Genomic DNA, 19,213 nt, shown 5'->3' with positions numbered 1-19,213 from the left:
GTGAGGATTAACTGAATTCACATATGTAAAGCATTTAGAAGAGAACTTAGCATACAGTAAGTGTTATATATGTATTTGTTGCATAAATTCCCCTTCTCGATATCTACCTAGGGAAACACACATGTGCGCCAAAAGCAGGTTCAGGGATGCTCATCTACAGCATTGTTTGTAGCAGTAGAAAAAAATGAAAACTACCTAAATATTCATCAATAAGGCGATGGTGAAACAAAGGAAGGTATAGTGGTACTATGGAATCCTATGAAACAGCTAAAAAAAATGAAGTAAATCACTATGTTCTAACATGGAAAGATCTGTGACAAGTGTTTTTATGTACCAAAAAGCTAAATTCAGAATGATACACATGGGATGATCCTATCTAAACATACAATACTGCATATATATATATATACACATATACATATACAGAAATTTATCTCCATACATAGAAAGAGACCTGGAAGGATACACTTCAAATTGATGTCATTAGAGCTGTTACCTGGTGGGGAGTGTTGGGGGGAGCCTGATTGGATATAAAAGTGGTCAAAAATGATTTTATATTTTACAAGGAGAATATATTCATCTGTGACTTATGTGATTAAAAAGAACTGTTTTACATAAGGTGGATAGCTGGTGGGAAGCAGCCGCATAGCACAGGGAGATCAACTCGGTGCTTTGTGACCACCTGGAGGGGTGGGATAGAGAGGATGGGAGGGAGAGAGACGCAAGAGGGAAGAGATATGGAGACATATGTATATGCATAACTGATTCACTTTGTTATAGGGCAGAAACTAACACACCATTGTAAAGCAGTTATACTCCAATAAAGATGTTAAAAAAAAAAGAAAGAACTGTTTTAAAGTTTAATGAAGAAGTAACCAAAAGTAACCAAAGGGAATTATCTTTTCAACAAATAGTTCTGGAACAATTGGATATCCATAAGAATAAAATGAACCTCTATCCATATCTTGTTTCATATTAAAAAGTTAACACAGGGCTTCCCTGGTGGCGCAGTGGTTGAGAGTCCGCCTGCCGATGCAGGGGATGCGGGTTCGTGCCCCAGTCCGGGAGGATCCCACATTGCCGCGCAGCGGCTGGGCCCGTGAGCCATGGCCGTTGAGCCTGCGCGTCCGGAGCCTGTGCTCCGCAACGGGAGAGGCCACAACAGTGAGAGGTCCGCGTACCGCAAAAAAAATAAAAATAAAAATAAAAAATAAATAAAAACATTTGTGGATCAAAGAACTCCAGGCAGTGAAAAACAACCCACAGAATGGGAGAAAATATTTGCAAATCATATATCTGATAAGGAATTAGTATCCAGAATATCTAAAGAACTCCTACAACTCAACAATTTTAAAAAACAGACAACCCAATTCAGAAATAGGCAATGGACTTGAATTAGATATTTCTCCAAGAAGATATACAAATGGCTAATAAGCACATGAAAAGATGCTCAACATCACTAATCATTACGGAAATGCAAATCAAAATCACAATGAGGTATAATTTCTCATCCATTAGGGTGGCTATTATTTTTTTAATGGAAAATAACAAGTGTTGGTGAAGACGTGGAGAAATCTGGAACTCTTGTGCATTGCTGATGGGAGTGTAAATGCCATTATGGAAAACAATTTGGCAGTTCCTCAAAAACTTAAACATAGAATTACCATATGATCCAGCAATTCTGCTTCTAGGTATAGACCCAAAAGAAATGAGAGAAGCAACTCAGATACTTGTACACCAATGTTTATTGCAGCAGTATTCATAATATCCAAAAGGTGGAAACAATCCGTGTCCATCAACAGAGAATGGACAAACTGCAGTGTATACAAGCAATGGAATATTATTCAAACTTAAAAAGCAGTGAATGTGGGATAGGGAGGGTGGGAGGGAGGGAGACGCAAGAGGGAAGAGATATGGGAACATGTGTATATGTATAACTGATTCACTTTGTTATAAAGCAGAAACTAACGCACCATTGTGAAGCAATTATACTCCAATAAAGATGTAAAAGAAAAAAAGCAGTGAAATTCTGAAACATGCTACAATACGGATGAACCTTGAAAACTTTTTTTTTTTTTTTCCAGAATACTCAGACTTGTTTTATTATAGTACATGGGCTGGGAATGATGGGAGGGGGTGGATGTTGTGGGCAACCACTGCCCTGATTAGCACCGGATGCCCATCCCAATGGCCATGAATGTGCCAAAGGTGCCGCCACTCTGCATCATGGTTTTCCCGATGCCGCCCATCAGCTCCCGACCCCGCATTCTGATCCTGAGACAGGAAAAGGTGCCGAAGAGCGCCCCGGCTGCCATGCCCACGGCACAACCCATCACAAAGCCCATCTTCACGCGGTCGAAGCAGCTTGGCTGTGACTGTCCATAGGGGCCCACGGCCACCGGCATCTTGTTCGTGGCCTCAGTCGCTCAGCTCTACGTCTCGAACCTTGAAAACTTTATGCTAAGTGAAATAAGCCAGATACAAAAGGACAAATATTTTATGATTCCACTTATATAAGATACTTAGAATAGGCAGATTCACATAGAAAAAGTAGAATAGAGGTTACAAGGAGTTTAGGAGAAGGGGGGAAAGGGGAACTACTGCTTAAGGGGTACAGAGTTTCTGTTTGGAAAGATGAAAAGGTTCTGAAAATGAATAATGGTGATGATTTCACAACATGGTGAATGTATTTTTTTAAAAAACCTATTCAAGTATAGTTGATTTACAATGTTGTGTTAGTTTCTGGTGTACAGTAAAGTGATTCAGTTATATATATATATATATTCCTTTTCATATTCTTTTCCATTATAGGTTATTACAAGATTTTGAATATATTTCCCTGTGCTATACAATAGGACCTTGTTGTTTATCTATTTTATATATAGTAGTTTGTATCTGCTAATCCCAAACTCCTAATTTATCCCTCCTCCCACTTTTCCCCTTTGGTAACCATAAGTTTCCTTTTAATGTCTCTGAGTCTGTTTCTGTTTCAGAAATAAGTTCATTTGTATCATATTTTAGATTCCACATATAAGTGATATGATATGATAGTTGACTTTCTCTGTCTGACTTACTGCACTTAGTATGATAATCTCTATCTAGGTCCATCCATGTTGCTGCAAATGCTATTATTTCATACTTTTTTTTATAGGTGAGTAATATTACATTGTCTATATGTACCACATCTTCTTTATCCATTCATCTGTTGATGGACATTTAGGTTGCTTCCATGTCTTGGCTATTGTAAATAGTGCTGCTGTGAACATTGGGGTGCATGTATCTTTTCGATGTGAATGTATTTAATACCACTTAAATGTACATTTTATTTTTGTTTGTTTGTTTTTATGTTTTCACCGCGCGCTGAGCAGCATGCGGGATCTTAGTTCCCTGACCAGAGATCAAACCCATGCCCCCTGCAGTAGAAGCATGGAGTCTTAACAACTAGACCACCAGGGAAGTCCCCTAAAAGTACATTTTAAAATGGTCAAGGTGGTAAATCTTATGTATAGTTTACCCCAATAAAAAAAATAAATTAAAGACTGATCTTAACATATGTTGGTGAGGATATGGAGTAACTGAAACACTGTTAATGGGAATGTAAAATAATAAACCTCTTTGGAAAACAGTTTGGCAATTTTTTCAAAAAGTTAAACGTACATCTACCATATGACCTAGCCATTCCACCTGTAGGTATTCACCAAGAGAAATAAAAACATTTGTTCATAAAAAGACTTGTATAGAAATGTTCATAGCAGCTTTATCTGTAATTGCCCCAAACTGGGAACAACCCAAATGTCTATCCAAAGGTGAATGGATAAATTAATTGTGGTATACACAAATATATCCGTGTGTATATGTATATATACATAAATGTACTATATGACATATACAATGAGGTACTATTCAGCAATAAAAAGAATAAACTATTGATGCATGCAACAACATGGATGAATTTCAAAATAATTATGCTGAGTGAAAGATGCTAGACAGGGCTTCCCTGGTGGCACAGTGGTTGAGAGTCCGCCTGCCGATGCAGGGGACACGGATTCGTGCCCCGGTCTGGGAGGATCCCACATGCCGCGGAGCGGCTGGGCCCGTGAGCCATGGCCGCTGAACCTGCGCATCCAGAGCCTGTGCTCCGTAGCAGGAGAGGCCACAACAGTGAGAGGCCCGCGTACGGCAAAAAAATAAAAATAATAAATAATAATAAATAAAAAAGATGCTAGACAAAAAAAATAGAGTACAGACTAGAAGATTTCCATTTATGCAAAATTCTAGAAAATGCAAATTAATCAATAGTGACAGAAAGCAGATCAGCAGTTGCCTGGGAGTGCAGGGGGAGGAGCTGGAGTGAGGGGTTACAATGAGACGTGAGGAAACTTGGGGCTGATGGAATTTCACTATCTTAGTTGTGATGATGGTTGCATTGGGTGTATACGCACATCAAAATTTGTCAAACTGTATACTTTAAATATGTACCATTTATTGTATGTCAATTATTCCTCAATAAAGCTGTTGAAAAAAAATAAGTTTCAGAAGGAAGTAGCCAGAAGTGGTCAGGAGGGAATTGGAGCACTAATTCATTGACTGAGTCACTATGTTCTATGCATTTGATACATCATCTCTGATTCTTACAACAAACTGAGAAGTAAGTATGGTTATCCCTATTTTCCAGATAAGGCATCTGTGGTTCAGAGAGATTAAGCCATTTGCTCAAGGGCACACAGAGATAGATTTAAACTGTGCTCTTTCCATTCTGCCTCACTGTCTCGCAGCAATGTGAGAAAGTGAGGAGAAGTCTGTGCTGGTTCATCGATTGCTGACAGTAAGTTGATCAGGGGATCTGAGGCATGAAACGTTACTCTTTAAGATGGAGAGTGAAGGGCTTGGACCGCTCCACTCTTGGTGTGACTTATGAACGTGAACCACTCATACACATAACATCCCTCTGGCAATCTGGGACAGGATGCTGGGGATGTACATCTCAGTTCCCTACTCACCATGCACTACATGATTTCATTTATGAAATGCTAAAGCAGTTCTTACAAAACAACAGAGAAAACAAAGATCATTCAATAGATTACAGTGAGAAAATTGATTCAGCATTTGGGGAAAAACTAGATTTTTTTCAGTTTATCTTTTATTCTATTTATCTTTATCAACCCCAAGTTGATAAAGAATTAAATACATGTTATTAAATAGAATTGAGTATTTAGCAGATCTTTGAACTGAGGGTAACCTTCTAAGCTTTGAAATGACGAGAAGAAATTACAAGAGAAAAGATCAACAGATCTGGCTATATAAAATTTTGAAACTTTGTACATAGAAAAATATAAGCAAAAGGAAAGTAACTAATTGGTAAAAATATCTGCCTCAAATATGACAAAAGATGAATTTCTGTGCTCTATAAAGCACTCATGCAAATTGATCAGAAAAACACATCCCTCAGGGACTTCCCTGGTGGTCCAGTGGTTAAGACTCCAAGCTTCCAATGCAGGGGGCCTGGGTTCCATCCCACATGCCACATCTAAAGATCCCACATGCCGCAACTAAAGATCCCACATGCCACAACTAAGACACAGTGCAGCCAAATAAATACATAAATATTTTTTAAAAAACACGTCCCCCAAAGATTAATGGGCAGAGATACTTCACACAAGGGGTAATGGAACGAGTAAAGAAGTGTATGGCAAAATGTTTAACCTCACTAGTGATTTTTTGAAGTGCAAATTAAAATAATTACATTAGTAAAAGTTAAAAGTAAGTGATTACCAGGCTGACACGAGTATAGTAAAACTGCAAGGATGCTCTGAGGAAGGTTTTTGGCAATACACATACACCACTATCAAAGTGTTCAGACTCTTAACACAGTGCTGCCTTTCCAACAGCTACTGCCAACCACTCCCATGGACTAAGCACAGATGTACCAGTTCTCCCAAACGGGAGTCTCCAGCCCAGACCATATACCTGAGCTCAGACTTGTGTCTATAAAACATCCCCAGCTGGTGCCCCCTCCCCCTCAGTAGTTCCCAGTGAATGTACCACTGAGTCACCAAGCCAGAAACCTGGGAATCATCCTAATTACCTCCTTGTCCCTCACCCCTGCACAAACGTCATTTCCCAGTCAGATCCTGCCAATACTCCATCTGCAATGTCTTTTGAATTTCCCCGCCCCCTCCTCCTCCTCCCCACAATCACAGACCTGGGTCCCACCCTTCTGTTTCTTGCTTGTGTTGTTGAAACAGCCCTGGCCCATCTCCTCCAAGCCACTCACACTTCCTTCAAACCATTCTACAAGGAGAAGTCAGAGTTATCTTTCTAAAACACAAAGCTGATCCCGTCCTCTTTAAAATCTTTCAGCGGCTCCCCATTGTCTACCTACAGGTTAAAGTCCAAATTCTTAAGCTTTAACAGCCCTTCGTGTTCCAAACTGCCTCGCCACCATCTTTCCTCTGAAGATCTTCTCCTGGCTTTCCGTCCCCTCCTCCCAGCCTGCCTCTCCCATTGTAATGTGAATTCCTTGAGAGCAGGAACTAGATCTTAATTATCTCTATTTCCCTGGCTCATAATACAGAGCTTGACACAGAGTAGGCACTCAATAAATGTTGGGTGAAGGAATGGTTTTATTCTAAGGTAATCATTCCACTGAAGGAAAAAGCCATATAAAGGAAACTGTTCTCTGTAGCAACATTCATAATAAAGAAAAGGTACAAAAAACTAAATGTTCAACAATAAAGAACTTTTATTAATTATGGGATATCCATTTAATGGAATATGATGCAGCTGTTAAAATACTCATTATGAAGATTATGTAGCAACTCAGAAAGTTTTTATAATATAATAAAAGCAGAATACAAAATAGTCTGTACGCTAGGCCTAAAATTATGTAAAAGTATGCATGCACACAAACTGATCAGAATGAGAACAGGAACAGGAACAAATGAATACAGATGATGTGTTTAGGGTGTTTGGGGATGTACTGTTTTGTGATTTTCTTAGCTCTTTCCCAATTCCCTTTATTGTTGTTAGAATGTCATTTGTCCATAAATACAAATTGACAGAGAAAAAAATATACTGAAAATGCTTTGATTCCGTCAAGTCCTTTGACAAGCTGTGGTACAAAAACAAACCAACCACTGACCTGGGAGGCAAGAGACCAGCCTCCCTACCCCATCCCCCACTCCCAGCTAACTGCGTGATCTTAAGTAAGATCTTCAGCTCTAACCAGACATTTTTCCTATCCTCTCAAGCTGGAAGTCCCATGGTCTTTCCTCACTCCCAAGTGAACCCCCATCATATCTGTTGGCTGCACCACCATCTTCCCAATGCCCTCAGACTGAATACCTCAAAATGCACCTTCTAATTGTCTCATCATCTTCTCTCTCTCTAATCCCCACCTCCAATCAATTGCCCCTTCTTGCTAATAATCATCTATAGCATGCTTTACTATGGATCTAGTTTTAGACAAAGAGGAGTCCCTGCCCTCCTAGTGAATACTGTCTGATTGAAAAGAGCCAACCATTTTTTTCTCTCTTGCTCCTCTGCAGACTGCTGGGGGATGAAGTGGAGGGCAGAGACAGAGACATGTAAAATGGAACCTCCTCGGTTAGGAGCTTGACCCATGGTGGGAGGAGGTCAGGCAGAGGCTGGATGCTCTCAGGGATAGTACAGTGAGACTTGGCACAATGAGTGGGATGTTGACTCAGTTTGTTCATTCAACAAGTATTTACCAGCGCTATGCTGGACATAGCGCTAAGCTCTCTGTTAGGTGGCAAAGGTGAATTAGGCAGGCTCTTTCATGGAGATACTCACAGTCTAGTGGAGGACAGACGAGGAGTTTGAACTGAGGGCTCTGGGACAGAAGAATGTGGGATTCACCCTGCCTGAGGGGACCGGGGCTCACAGAGCCAGAGGGACCTGAGCTGTATGCATCTCCAAGGCTGACAAGTGGGATTAGGTGCCCAGGAAGGGGGTTGGGCTATTCATGGCAGTTCCAAGCTGAGGGATCATCGGGTCCACAGGCAGGAGGCTTGAAAGAGGCGGCTTTGTCAGAGCAGTAATACCTTGGAGTGGCTTAAGCTTTGAGGTTTGGGATAGGGTAAGGGAGCAATGGGTGTCTGGGTGCAGGAGACAGGAGGTGACGGGCAGAGGGACCTGAGGGGCTAGGCAGGAGGCCCAAGGGCAGTTTCAAAGTAGGGAAATCACAGGATCGGATCTAAGTTTTAGTTAGATAACTGGATGGTCTCTAATGTTCCCTCTCGTCCCTGAGACTTTATGGTAAGTGCTAAATGCGTTGTACAGAAATCGAGGGGCAGAGTTCAAGCAGAGATCCTACCCTCCCACCCCTTACACTCCACCCCCTCGGTAATCTGCAGAGAAGGGAGAGAAAAAAATATTGATTCTTCCCAATTTACAGTATGGGCAGGTTGACTGGCTTGAAGGAACTTGGAAGAAGAAGCAGACAAGATATATGTTTAAGAAATAGTATTAGATATTCATTTCAATGTATTCTTTTTTAAATTTTATTTATTTATTTGAAGCATAGTAGATTTACAAAATTGTGTTAGTTTCTGGAGTACAGCAAAGTGATTCAGATATATATATACATACACATATATGTATATGTGTATATATATATATATATATATATATGTATATTCCTTTTCAGATTCTTTTCCGTTACAGTTTGTTACAAGATATTGAACTTAGTTCCCTGTGCTATACAGTAGGACCTTATTCATGTCAATGTATTCTGTTGATTATATGATCATGTATATGTGGACCTTAAGTAGCCTCACTTTGCCCTCTCCTTAAAGACAGGGAGCTTGTCTAGCTCATCTTTGTTTGTCCAGCACCTCACACAGAATCAGGCGCCCCAGAGGCGCTCGGGAAACACTGGACGGGGGAGGGCGGAAAGGGAGGGAGGAACTCGCCCTTGGGAGACACCCCTTTTTCGGCAGCCGTTCCCAAGCCCCGGACCTCTGACCTCCCACCAGCAGGTGGCAAGATAGCGTCCCCGCGCGCCGCGAAAAGGCGGAGCTAGGCGGAGCTGGGCGGAGCGTCCGAAGCCCCGGCGCGCGCAGCCGTGCAACCTCTTTTCTCGGCGCTCCGGAAGTAGGTGGGCCTCTTTCCGTGCCTAGCGCAGATATGGTAAGGCAGCTTCTTTGCGAGCTCTTGGGACTCATCAGCCTCCATCCACCAAGGGCTGGGGCTACCAGGGGCTGCGGGGCTCCCACAGGGGGTGGTCAGGCGGAGGCGAAGGGAGGGCGATTGGTGGGGTGGGCCCAGGGGTGCTCGAGGGCTAGGGCGAACACCGGCTGTTGGCGATGGGTGGTTGGGGGATGATCGGTTCGGCTGGCGAGAAGGCCTCGGACTCCCGGCCGGCCACACCCGATCACGCATCATGCGGCCCTGGGAGGAGCGTCTTGCTTACCAGGCTGGAGCCCCGGGTGGGCCCAGAGGACAGACGTCGGGCCCGGGGAGGGTGGAGAGTTTTTCCGTCGTGTTTTTGGCACGGCCTGACTTTACGTAGTGTGGCCAGTAAGCCTCTGTATACGGCATTAAAAAGGTTTCCTTCTGCATTTTAAGGTGAAAAGTGATCTCACCTTTAGAGTTTGAGTAAGCCACTGTTTGCACGTGGTTGTGCTGAGGTCAGATTAAGTCTCGCATCTAACACTTTAAAACCTGACATATTTCGAGAAATTGTCTGTTTGATAAGTAGAAGCACAGATTCTGTTGCTGGCTGGCTGTGTGCCAGGAGGTCCAACCCCTGGCTATTTCACCAGCATAATGTCCTAGTAAAAACAGCCTCTAGAAGCATATGCACTTTTAAGTGGTAACATAAATAATTGGAAAAATTGTTTTTAAAGACAGTTAACGTTCTCTGTACAATGAGAATGCTGGTTGCAGTTTGTGAAACCTACAGTATTTTGCTGTATGCTATGTATACATTTGCTTCTCCGCCTTTAATCACGGCCCTGTGCTTTTTACATTGTCCACATTTTGCTGAAGAGGAAACAGATGCTGGTCTTTAGAGAATAGTTGTAGTTGTGTAAACTGTTCTTGAAAAGACCTGAAACTGTTTAACAGTATTAAAATCGAAAACTCCTTCAGGCTCGTGGTCCCAAGAAGCACCTGAAGCGCGTAGCAGCTCCAAAGCATTGGATGCTGGATAAACTGACTGGTGTGTTTGTAAGTATCATTATATTGTAAGCATGTTTTTTGTGTTGTAAATATCTTAAGGGATGTGTCTTTTACAGTTTTATCCAGATATGATTGATGTATTTAAGGGACACACTCTATACTGCTCCTTTATGTGTCAGGCATCCCTGATTACTGTATCCTGAGTTACTCTCTTCTTAAGGGCCCTGTGTTATCTAGCTGTGCCCCACCTCTTACCTAATAATTCTGTGCCTCATTTCTTCTACATACCACATGTATGCAGGACCTCAAATGTTCTTAACGGGCCTGGTCCTCTGAAAGGAAAATGCTGTAAAACTTTAAAGATCTGGAATAGTTTTGCACACTTTGAATACCTCTTGTTTACCCCAGTTGGGGGGGGGGCGGGTGATAGTCTGGTGAATCTCAGAACTTGAGGGGTAGTTTGAGTGAATCCCACCAATAGTTTAAGATAACTTTTTTTTTTTTTCTGCACTGTGTCTTCGTGGCTGTGCGTGGGCTTTTTCTAGTTGCAGCGAGCGGGGACTACTCTTGGTTGCAGTGCGTGGGCCTCTCATTGTGGTGGCCTCTCTTGTTGCAGAGCGCGGGCCCAATAGTTGTGGCTCGTGGGCTCCAGAGCACAGGCCCAGCAGCTGTGGTGCACGGGCCCAGTTGCTTCACGGCACATGGGATCCTCCCAGACCAGGGCTCGAACCCATGTCCCGCTCATTGGCAGGCGGACTCTCAACCACTGCGCCACCAGGGAAGCCCTAAGATAACTTTTAAAATCATTTTACAGGCTCCTCGTCCATCTACCGGTCCTCACAAGCTGAGGGAATGTCTCCCCCTAATTATTTTCCTAAGGAACAGACTTAAATATGCTCTAACAGGAGATGAAGTAAAGAAGATCTGCATGCAGCGTTTCATTAAGATTGATGGCAAGGTCCGCACCGATATAACCTACCCTGCTGGTTTTATGGGTAAGTGGTTAATGGTGGGCACTTGGTGCTCCTTGATTTTTTTTTATCTCCCTCTCTAAAGTGGTGGGCTTTTTCAGTCTCAGAAATAAAGCATGACTTTCCCTCTCAAGAGTTTTACTTCCATATTGTAGGGCTGCAAATCATAAATCATTTCTCAAAACCAAATTTCAATTCACTTCAGATTTTACGGGTCATAAAAACAGGGTTTTGAAAATTAAAGATCAGCTAGCCATCATTGATCTTAGGAATCCTTGTTAATATTCGAAATGGGAAGCACACGGGGTTTTTTTCCCCTTATAGTGTGGGTATTGTTCAGCATGGGGTTACTGGGGGTCACTATAGTAACCTTAGTTATTACCATTTGATATCAGATGTCATCAGCATTGACAAGACTGGAGAGAATTTTCGTCTGATCTATGACACCAAGGGTCGCTTTGCTGTTCATCGTATTACACCTGAGGAGGCCAAGGTGAGTGTGGCAAGCAGGCTGGGCCTTCGTTTAGTAAAAGTACTTGATTCTAAGTTATTAAGTACATGGACCGATCCATTGTGGTGAGGTAGGTAGATTAGAATTACTCATAATCTTATACCTAGAAACAGCCAGTCAAGTTAACATCCTCAACAGAGTGCTTTTTTTTTTTTTTTTTTTTTTTTTTTTTTGCGGTACGCGGGCCTCGCACTCTCCCGTTGCGGAGCACAGGCTCCAGACGCGCGCAGGCTCAGCGGCCATGGCTCACGGGCCCAGCTGCTCTGCGGCATGTGGGATCTTCCCGGACCGGGACATGAACCCGTGTCCCCTGCATAGGCAGGCGGACTCTCAACCACTACGCCACCAGGGAAGCCCCAACAGAGTGCTTTTTATGGCAGAAACGAATTCTAGCTGAGCAGTGACTTCTGCTTGCCTTTTTTTTGAGGCAAGGAGAGTGATTCCTAGGAACGTTTGAGTATCTGAAGTATGGGTCCTTTAAGGATAAAGGGCCAGAAAACCAATATCTAGTTCAATCCTACTGGCCCTTTGTCTAGCTTTACTCTGGGGAGGGGAAAGGTATTAGTGGAGGGGACCAGTAACCCTCGGGGCACTAGTTTGAGGTAACTCAAAAAAGGTTACAGACATTGATTATTTAATCCAGTTTGTTGTGATGGTTTTATGCAAAAGTTCATGGCTTCTTGAATTATTGGCTGTAAGTGAAGGTTAATTCAATTGGATGAATCAGCTAATTTCCTTAGCTACCTTGTTACCAGCAGGCTGGAGGGCACGTCCATTGGCATCAAGGTGATTTGATTTACTTAAAGGATGTCTTGGAGTGAAATGCTTTGTGAAATTGTTGATTAGATGAACTGGTAATACAATTGCAGTTTGTGAGACAAAACTCAATTGTGATGTAGAGGGAGCCATTAAGAGGCACTTGTTAGCTGTCTGGGTGAGTTGGAGGGAAGAATTCAGATGCCCCTTGAGACTTAAACGGCCTGGGGAAGGGGAGGTGATTTGCATTGGAGCAGGGAGGAAATGGTGGTGATCATCCCTCCACCTGGGAGTTTGAGGTTGTGAGGCCTTAAGTGCTTTGAACTTTTAACCTTGGGGGTGATGCAGTACTACAGAGGAAATACATAATAAGAAGGCTAACCTAGAAGGGGGGCAGTGTGCAAGATGAATTTATGGGGGAGTGGGAAGAAAAGTCAGGGACCCCATTATTCAGCTGCAGCTCAGGAAACAGCCTGTTCTGTGTGGGGGCTGGTACCTTCAGCTGCTGGTTGCACCTTTAAGCTGGTGATTTGTGGCTTTGAAAGAACTGTACTCTGGAGCATAGTGCATGTGAGCTAGACTAATGTGGGTAACCCATGTGTTTCAGTATAAGTTATGCAAAGTGAGAAAGATCTTTGTGGGGACAAAAGGAATCCCTCATCTGGTGACCCATGATGCTCGCACCATCCGCTACCCTGATCCCCTCATCAAGGTGAATGACACCATTCAGATTGATTTGGAGACTGGCAAGATTACTGATTTCATCAAATTTGACACTGGTAAGCAGGCTGTGCTACTTAAGCATTCTCTTTAAAGGCCAGACATAAGAGCTGTTCTTTACTTTTATTTTTAAGTTAATTTAATCAAGCCCTATGACTTGCGCAGGGCCTGGGTACAGGGTTTTGTTTGGCGTTTGGGGGGCTCGAGGTGATTCTGATGTGCGCCTAGTTAGCAACAAAAGCTAGATGTCTTTTGTTGATGTAGTAACGGATTGGGAAGGAGGCAACTCTTAGTTTTAAGAAATGTTCAGAGAATCTGTAAACCCTTATGGTGTCTCATTTCGGCATGGCTTTGTGGTGGCAATGGGGGTTAGAGAGAGGAATATGTTCTGAATTGTGGGGAGGGAAGTCAGCTAAGAATGTTTTCAGTGGGGAGTTGTGAGAAGCTGTGAACAGGTAACTGCTCCAATGCCCAGGTGTATGGTATTTTTACCTCAGGGATCCAAGTGCTTAGAATATTCTGTGTGGCAGGGATGAGGTCTTGTATAACACGTTCTCAGGCCTGCTCCAGATCTCAAAAGCCTCCCCATCCATGGAAGTGGCTTGAGGGCTGGGCAGGGAAGTCTAACAAAAAAGCAGAACAAACTTAATTGAGATAACAGCCCTTTGTAATGCTGTCATCACCCCCCATATCTGTTCACAACAGTAGCAGAGAATTGTGTCTTGGAGGAACAGCAGTAGTCCAGGCAAGACATGGTAAGGACCTAGTGAGGTGGGTGCAGTGGAGTTTATTACATTTATTAGCTGTACAGGAAAGATAGGGGAAATCTTAAAAGAGGGCCCCTGAGAGTTCTAGCTTGGGTAACAGATCCATGGAAGTGAATTCAACTGGGGAAAAAAGATTAACTTTGTTGCAGACCTGTCTCTCATTCACTACACAAGGCACGGTTCCTTGCTCTGAGCAGATTGTCTGTTCCTTCCTGCCTAGGTAACCTGTGCATGGTGACTGGAGGTGCTAACCTGGGAAGAATTGGTGTGATCACTAACCGGGAGAGACATCCTGGTTCTTTTGATGTAGTTCATGTGAAAGATGCCAACGGCAATAGCTTTGCCACCCGGCTCTCCAACATTTTCGTTATTGGCAAAGTAAGTCTGGGTCTCTCTGTCTTCTGCCTAGTCCAGAGAAACCTGTACAATGCAGGTACTGGCTGGGATTGCAGTGCCTGGCTCCTGCTGGCTCTGCTGAACCTAGTGTAAAGCCTCCTCTGGGATAGGGCTCACAACAGGGCTGAGGCAGATCTGTGCGTTTTCAGTGTCAGAGAATCAGCGGCGGACCAGTTCACACCTGGGTTGGTGGAAAGTGCCAGTAATGGGATGAATATGCCTTATAGTTAGGTTCTTTCATTTGTGCCTGTGTTGGGGGGGGGTGCTTTTTGGAACTAATGCTTGGCCTTGGGCACTATTTCAGTACTTCTGAGACTAATTATGAAGGGTATTGTAGTTTGCATCTACAGATACGGGCAACAAGTTTAAAGTGGGTATTTCTGATAAACCAGCATCAAAGTGTCTTAAGACTGCCTGACTGTTGCTGAGTGTTTTCACAGACAGGCTTCTCTGTTCCTCTAGATGAGAAGACAAATGTAGCATGTGCCAACCTGTTGATGGTGTGTAGCAGGTTTTGATTCTCCTTGTTTTCTCCTCCAGGGCAACAAACCATGGATCTCTCTTCCTCGTGGAAAGGGTATCCGCCTTACCATTGCTGAGGAGAGAGACAAGAGACTGGCAGCCAAACAGAGCAGTGGATAAAATGATCTCTAAGTGATGTGATTGGGAAAGGCTGTACTTAGAAATAATGCTACGTAATTAAAAGCCTTTTTAGTGTTTGTTGTGGTTTGGGTTTGGGTTTGTTCGTTTGCTTTGATTTACATTTTCCTTTCTACTTTATAACATGAAAAGTAGATTGAATTTTCAGGCAGGCTTGGGCATTCTGGGATGTGAATCTGTGTCTCCTATAGGCCGGACCTGGGTGGTGGTGGGAGGGAGAACACATCAAACTTGGCAAAGAAGGAGCAGCAAGTAACTGAAGAATGGAGAGAGCCAGGGAAGCCCATAAGGCCAAGCTCCCTTACTTGGCTGGGACCTCATTTACCCTGTTCTCTTAGCCTTTTTTAAAGAAATGATTGCCCTCTTTGGTCTTCATTACACTACGCATACACAAGCCTGGCTCATCTGTTTTTCCCACGTCTGTGTCCAGCTTTGGATACAGATCAGTATAGAGTTATGGGCTCCTGATGTTGCAAAGCAGTGCACTTGCTTGGACTTAGTCCTCTATCATTCTCCAGCTGCCACAGCATTCAGTCCTCAGTTCCATTCCTTAGGACTGCAAAACCATGTTTGCTTGCCAGTCTCAAGAAGAGGTGCCCCTGATGCAAAGGGCCAGCTGTTTAGATCTGTTCCTCATTTTAAGCCCTGGGTCTCTTACAACAGTGTCAGTTACCCTGCAGTGTGATAACAACCAGCTCTCCTTCCTGTTACCCTACAATGTGCGTCTTCCAGCTGAGAACCAAAACCGCCTTGGCCTCCTATAGCAGGGCTTTTCAATCTTCATACTATTGGGCCAGATAACTTGTGGGTGGCTGCCCTGTGTATTGTGGGATGTTGAACAGCATCTCTGGCCTCTACCCACCAGATGTTAACAGCATGCCCTTCTGTTCTTCCCTGTTGTGATAACCAGAAACTGACTTGAGCCATAGCCAGATCCCCCATGGGAGCAAAATTGCCCTGTGTTAAGAACCACTGCCCTCTAGATCTCATCATCACCTTCATTTAACATCTTATTGCAGACCACTTAATCTCCCTTGCCCCTCATGGCAGGATTTGGAGTGAAAAACCGTTGTTTTGGACGTCTTCCTCCATCTGAGGCATGATGAACCTGTGAAATCATTGCATATTTAACTGGGCATGTCTAATGGTCATCTCTGGTGCCCAGGCCTGTGGTCCAGTGGATGAGGAAGCCTGTTGAGCTGTGGCTTGGGACAGCATCTCCACTCCTGGCTGCGTCCTGGGCTTGGAGTCAAGCAGTAGAATACTAGTCTTGCCAAAGAACTGAGCAACATACAAACTAGTCAGCAAAAGTAGGATGCATGCCCAGGTGTCTCCCAAGCCCAGGTTTGACACCACAGGGCATCTCTGCCTTCCATATTGCAGACTAAAGCACAATTGGCTGGGGCCACAGGACTGCTGCTTAAGCAGGAGAAAGGGAATTTCTGCAGAACTGGGTCCAGCCAAATCCAGTGGGAGAGGGGTATGGAAGTGCCAGACACGTTATTTCAGCCTAATTCTCTTGCCAGGAGTGGAGCTTATCCAGAAAGGTAATTACGATGAGGGGCCAGATCAGAAGTAATCTTTATGGTGCCCCTTGAGAAACAGGCAGGGAAGACTGAAAGGCTAGAGGGCAGGGGTCACTGAATGCTGGTGGATTCTTTTGCACTTTCTAGGTTTGTCCTGAGTCTCAGCAGATGATGTAAATGATTTGAATTTTAGCTAAGGAACCAAAGCAAATATGGGGGATGAAAGGCCTCCAAGTTGGTTCTTTCCACAAGTGCAGTGGTTTCCTAGATGCTGACTGGCCAGCCATCTTTTCCAAATGCGGAATTGGTGTATTTGGCTGCATTCTCTTCACATCACCAGAATTTTTTAAACATTTTAAGTTTATTTTGGTTATTTCTTAAGCTAGCATGCGGATTTTTTTTTTTTAAGGAACTAGTCCCAATGTGGGTGAAGATTTCCATCCTCATACCAAGTTGTATCGGTGGACTTAGCGAAAGCAGCCTGTATCATTAGAATGAGCTACAGTTTCCAAATATATGGCTTGAGTCTTTGTAGGCTTAAGAAGGCTTCCAGTTTGATTCATAAAATCTTAGAGCTAGAGGGAATCTTAGAGATCATCTCAGCAGAAAGGCAGAAAAATGGTCCCAAGATAAAACTGACTGAAGCAAGCAGAACTTTATTGGGTTTGGTTTACTTCCCTTGTTCCTTTAGCAGGCTGGGCCTCATGCTCCACTCAGGGCAGCACAGCACAGGTTTGAATGAGAACGAGAATACAAACAGCTAGGACTTGTGTAGAACCTTATAGTTCTACAAGAGCCCTCTTGATTCTTTGAGATCCAAATCCTGTGTTGTTTCTAAACCAGATGTTAAAAAAGGGCCATAACCACCCCTCTGCCCCCTGACTCATGCCAATCAGCTCTATACAAAGTCTTTGCCATCTCTTTTCACAGCAAATTCTGTCTTACCAGCTACTCAAGTCAAACACTTTGGACTTGTCCTTGATTCTACTTTTCTTATGTTCCACACATAATTTTATTAGAAAATTCTGTTGGTTCTACCTTCAAAATATATCCAGAGTCCACATTGGGTGATATTTAGGAATTACTGGTCATTTTTTACATGATAATCATAAAGAGTCCTTATCTTTCTGTGACACATAATGAAGGGTTTGCAGAAGAAATGACAAGCAATCTGGAATTTGCTTTAAAATAATCTAGTGGGTGAGGAATATCAAACAGGATTGACCATGTACTGATAATGTTGAAGCTGGGTGATGAGTACATGGGGTTCATTACACCAGTCACAACACTTCTGTATATGTTTCTTTTTTTCTTTTTCTTTTTTTTTTTTTTTTGACTGCATTGGATCTTCATTGCTGTGCACGGGGTTTCTCTGGTTGCGGCAAGCAGGGGCTACTCTTCATTGCGGAGCACGGGCTTCTCATTGTGGTGGCTTCTCTTGTTGCGGAGCACGGGCTTCAGTAGTTGCAGCACGTGGGCTCAGTAGTTGTGGGGCATGGGTTTAGTTGCTCTGCAGCATGTGGGATCTTCCCGGACCAGGGATTTATCTTTGGCTGTGTTGGGTCTTTGGTGCTGCGTGCGGGCTTTCTCTAGTTGCAGTGAGTGGGGGCTACTCTTTGTTGTGGTGCACGGGCTTCTCATTGCGGTGGCTTCTCTTGTAGCAGAGCACGGGCTCTAGGCGTGCAGACTTCAGTAGTTGTGGCTCACAGGCTCAGTAGTTGTGGCACACGCGTTTAGTTGCTCCACAGCATGTGGGATCTTCCCGGACCAGGGCTCAAACCCGCGTCCCCTGCATTGGCAGGCAGATTCTTAACCACTGCGCCACCAGGGCAGTCCCCTCTGTATCCCCTCTGTATATGTTTGACATTTTTCACAATAAACTTACAAAGGGACAAAAAAATGGTAAGGTGTCTGCCCTCCCCCGGCCCCCAAACAATATCAGACCACTTCTCATCACCTACATTGCTACTACCCTGGTCTGAGCCACCAACAACTCTGGCCTACATTATAGATTATAGCATTAACCCCTGACTGGCTTCCTGGCTTCCATCCTTACCTCCCTACAGTCTCAACCCAGCAGCCAGAGGAACCCTGTTTAAAGTGTGTAAGTTAGGTCACTCCTCTGCTCAGAGGCCCCAGTGGCTCCCATCTCACTGAGATTAAAATCCACCGTCATCACAAGGCCCCATGAGGCCCCCTACAATCTGGCCTCTGACTTCTTCTCCTACTACTCTCCCCCTGGATCAATCTGTGCCAGCCACTCTGGCCTCCTGCTGTTTATTTTTTGTTTGTTTCATTTTTGTTTTGTTTTGTTTAGTGTTTTGTTTCTCCTGCTGTTTCTTGAACAAGAGAGGTACTCTCCTGTCTTAGCACCTTGCATGGACTCTATACCGCTAGTTTATATTATGAACTTTCAAATATATAGGAAAAGCCAAAAGAGTAGTACAGTGATCGCCTGTATAGACACTAGCTAGATTCAATAATAGTTAACGTTTTGTCACATTTGCTTTATTTCTCTGTGTAGACATGTACACACACATACACACACACCTATTTTTCGAACCCTTCGAAAGTCAGTTGAAGACATCATGACCTTGAGTTCCTGGTGCCAAGAAATGTCAAGTGCTGGCTCTCAGGGGCTCCACTCAAGGAGTTAATTTCCACGTTACCTTGGGTAACTGGACACCCAAGAGAGATGCTGTCTTTTCAGGGAGGACTTATCCATCCTAAATCAGGGAAATCTGCTCATCTGCCCCAGGTTGT

General features: G+C 43.7%; 2 protein-coding genes across 2 annotated transcripts; one reads left to right on the top strand and one right to left on the bottom strand.

Moving 5' to 3' along the window:
* Positions 1-2,100: 2,100 nt before the first annotated feature.
* On the bottom strand, positions 2,101-2,592 carry LOC307180348 (reactive oxygen species modulator 1-like). Its single transcript, XM_079910547.1, has one exon. The coding sequence runs from the start codon at positions 2,403-2,405 to the stop codon at positions 2,166-2,168; it is 240 nt and encodes a 79-aa protein (XP_079766673.1). The 5' UTR covers positions 2,406-2,592; the 3' UTR covers positions 2,101-2,165.
* Positions 2,593-9,075: 6,483 nt separating this feature from the next.
* RPS4X (ribosomal protein S4 X-linked) lies at positions 9,076-14,983 on the top strand. The gene is made up of 7 exons (XM_079911425.1): positions 9,076-9,150; positions 10,114-10,191; positions 10,958-11,138; positions 11,510-11,607; positions 12,989-13,160; positions 14,089-14,246; positions 14,805-14,983. The coding sequence occupies exons 1-7, from the start codon at positions 9,148-9,150 to the stop codon at positions 14,904-14,906; spliced, it is 792 nt and encodes a 263-aa protein (XP_079767551.1). The 5' UTR covers positions 9,076-9,147; the 3' UTR covers positions 14,907-14,983.
* The last annotated feature ends 4,230 nt before the right edge of the window (positions 14,984-19,213 follow it).

This window comes from Stenella coeruleoalba, assembly GCF_951394435.1.
Source record: "Stenella coeruleoalba genome assembly, chromosome: X".
Taxonomy (NCBI): Eukaryota; Metazoa; Chordata; class Mammalia; order Artiodactyla; family Delphinidae; genus Stenella; species Stenella coeruleoalba.
Note: the sequence above shows the minus strand (reverse complement) of the source record. Positions and strands in the feature narration are given on the sequence as shown.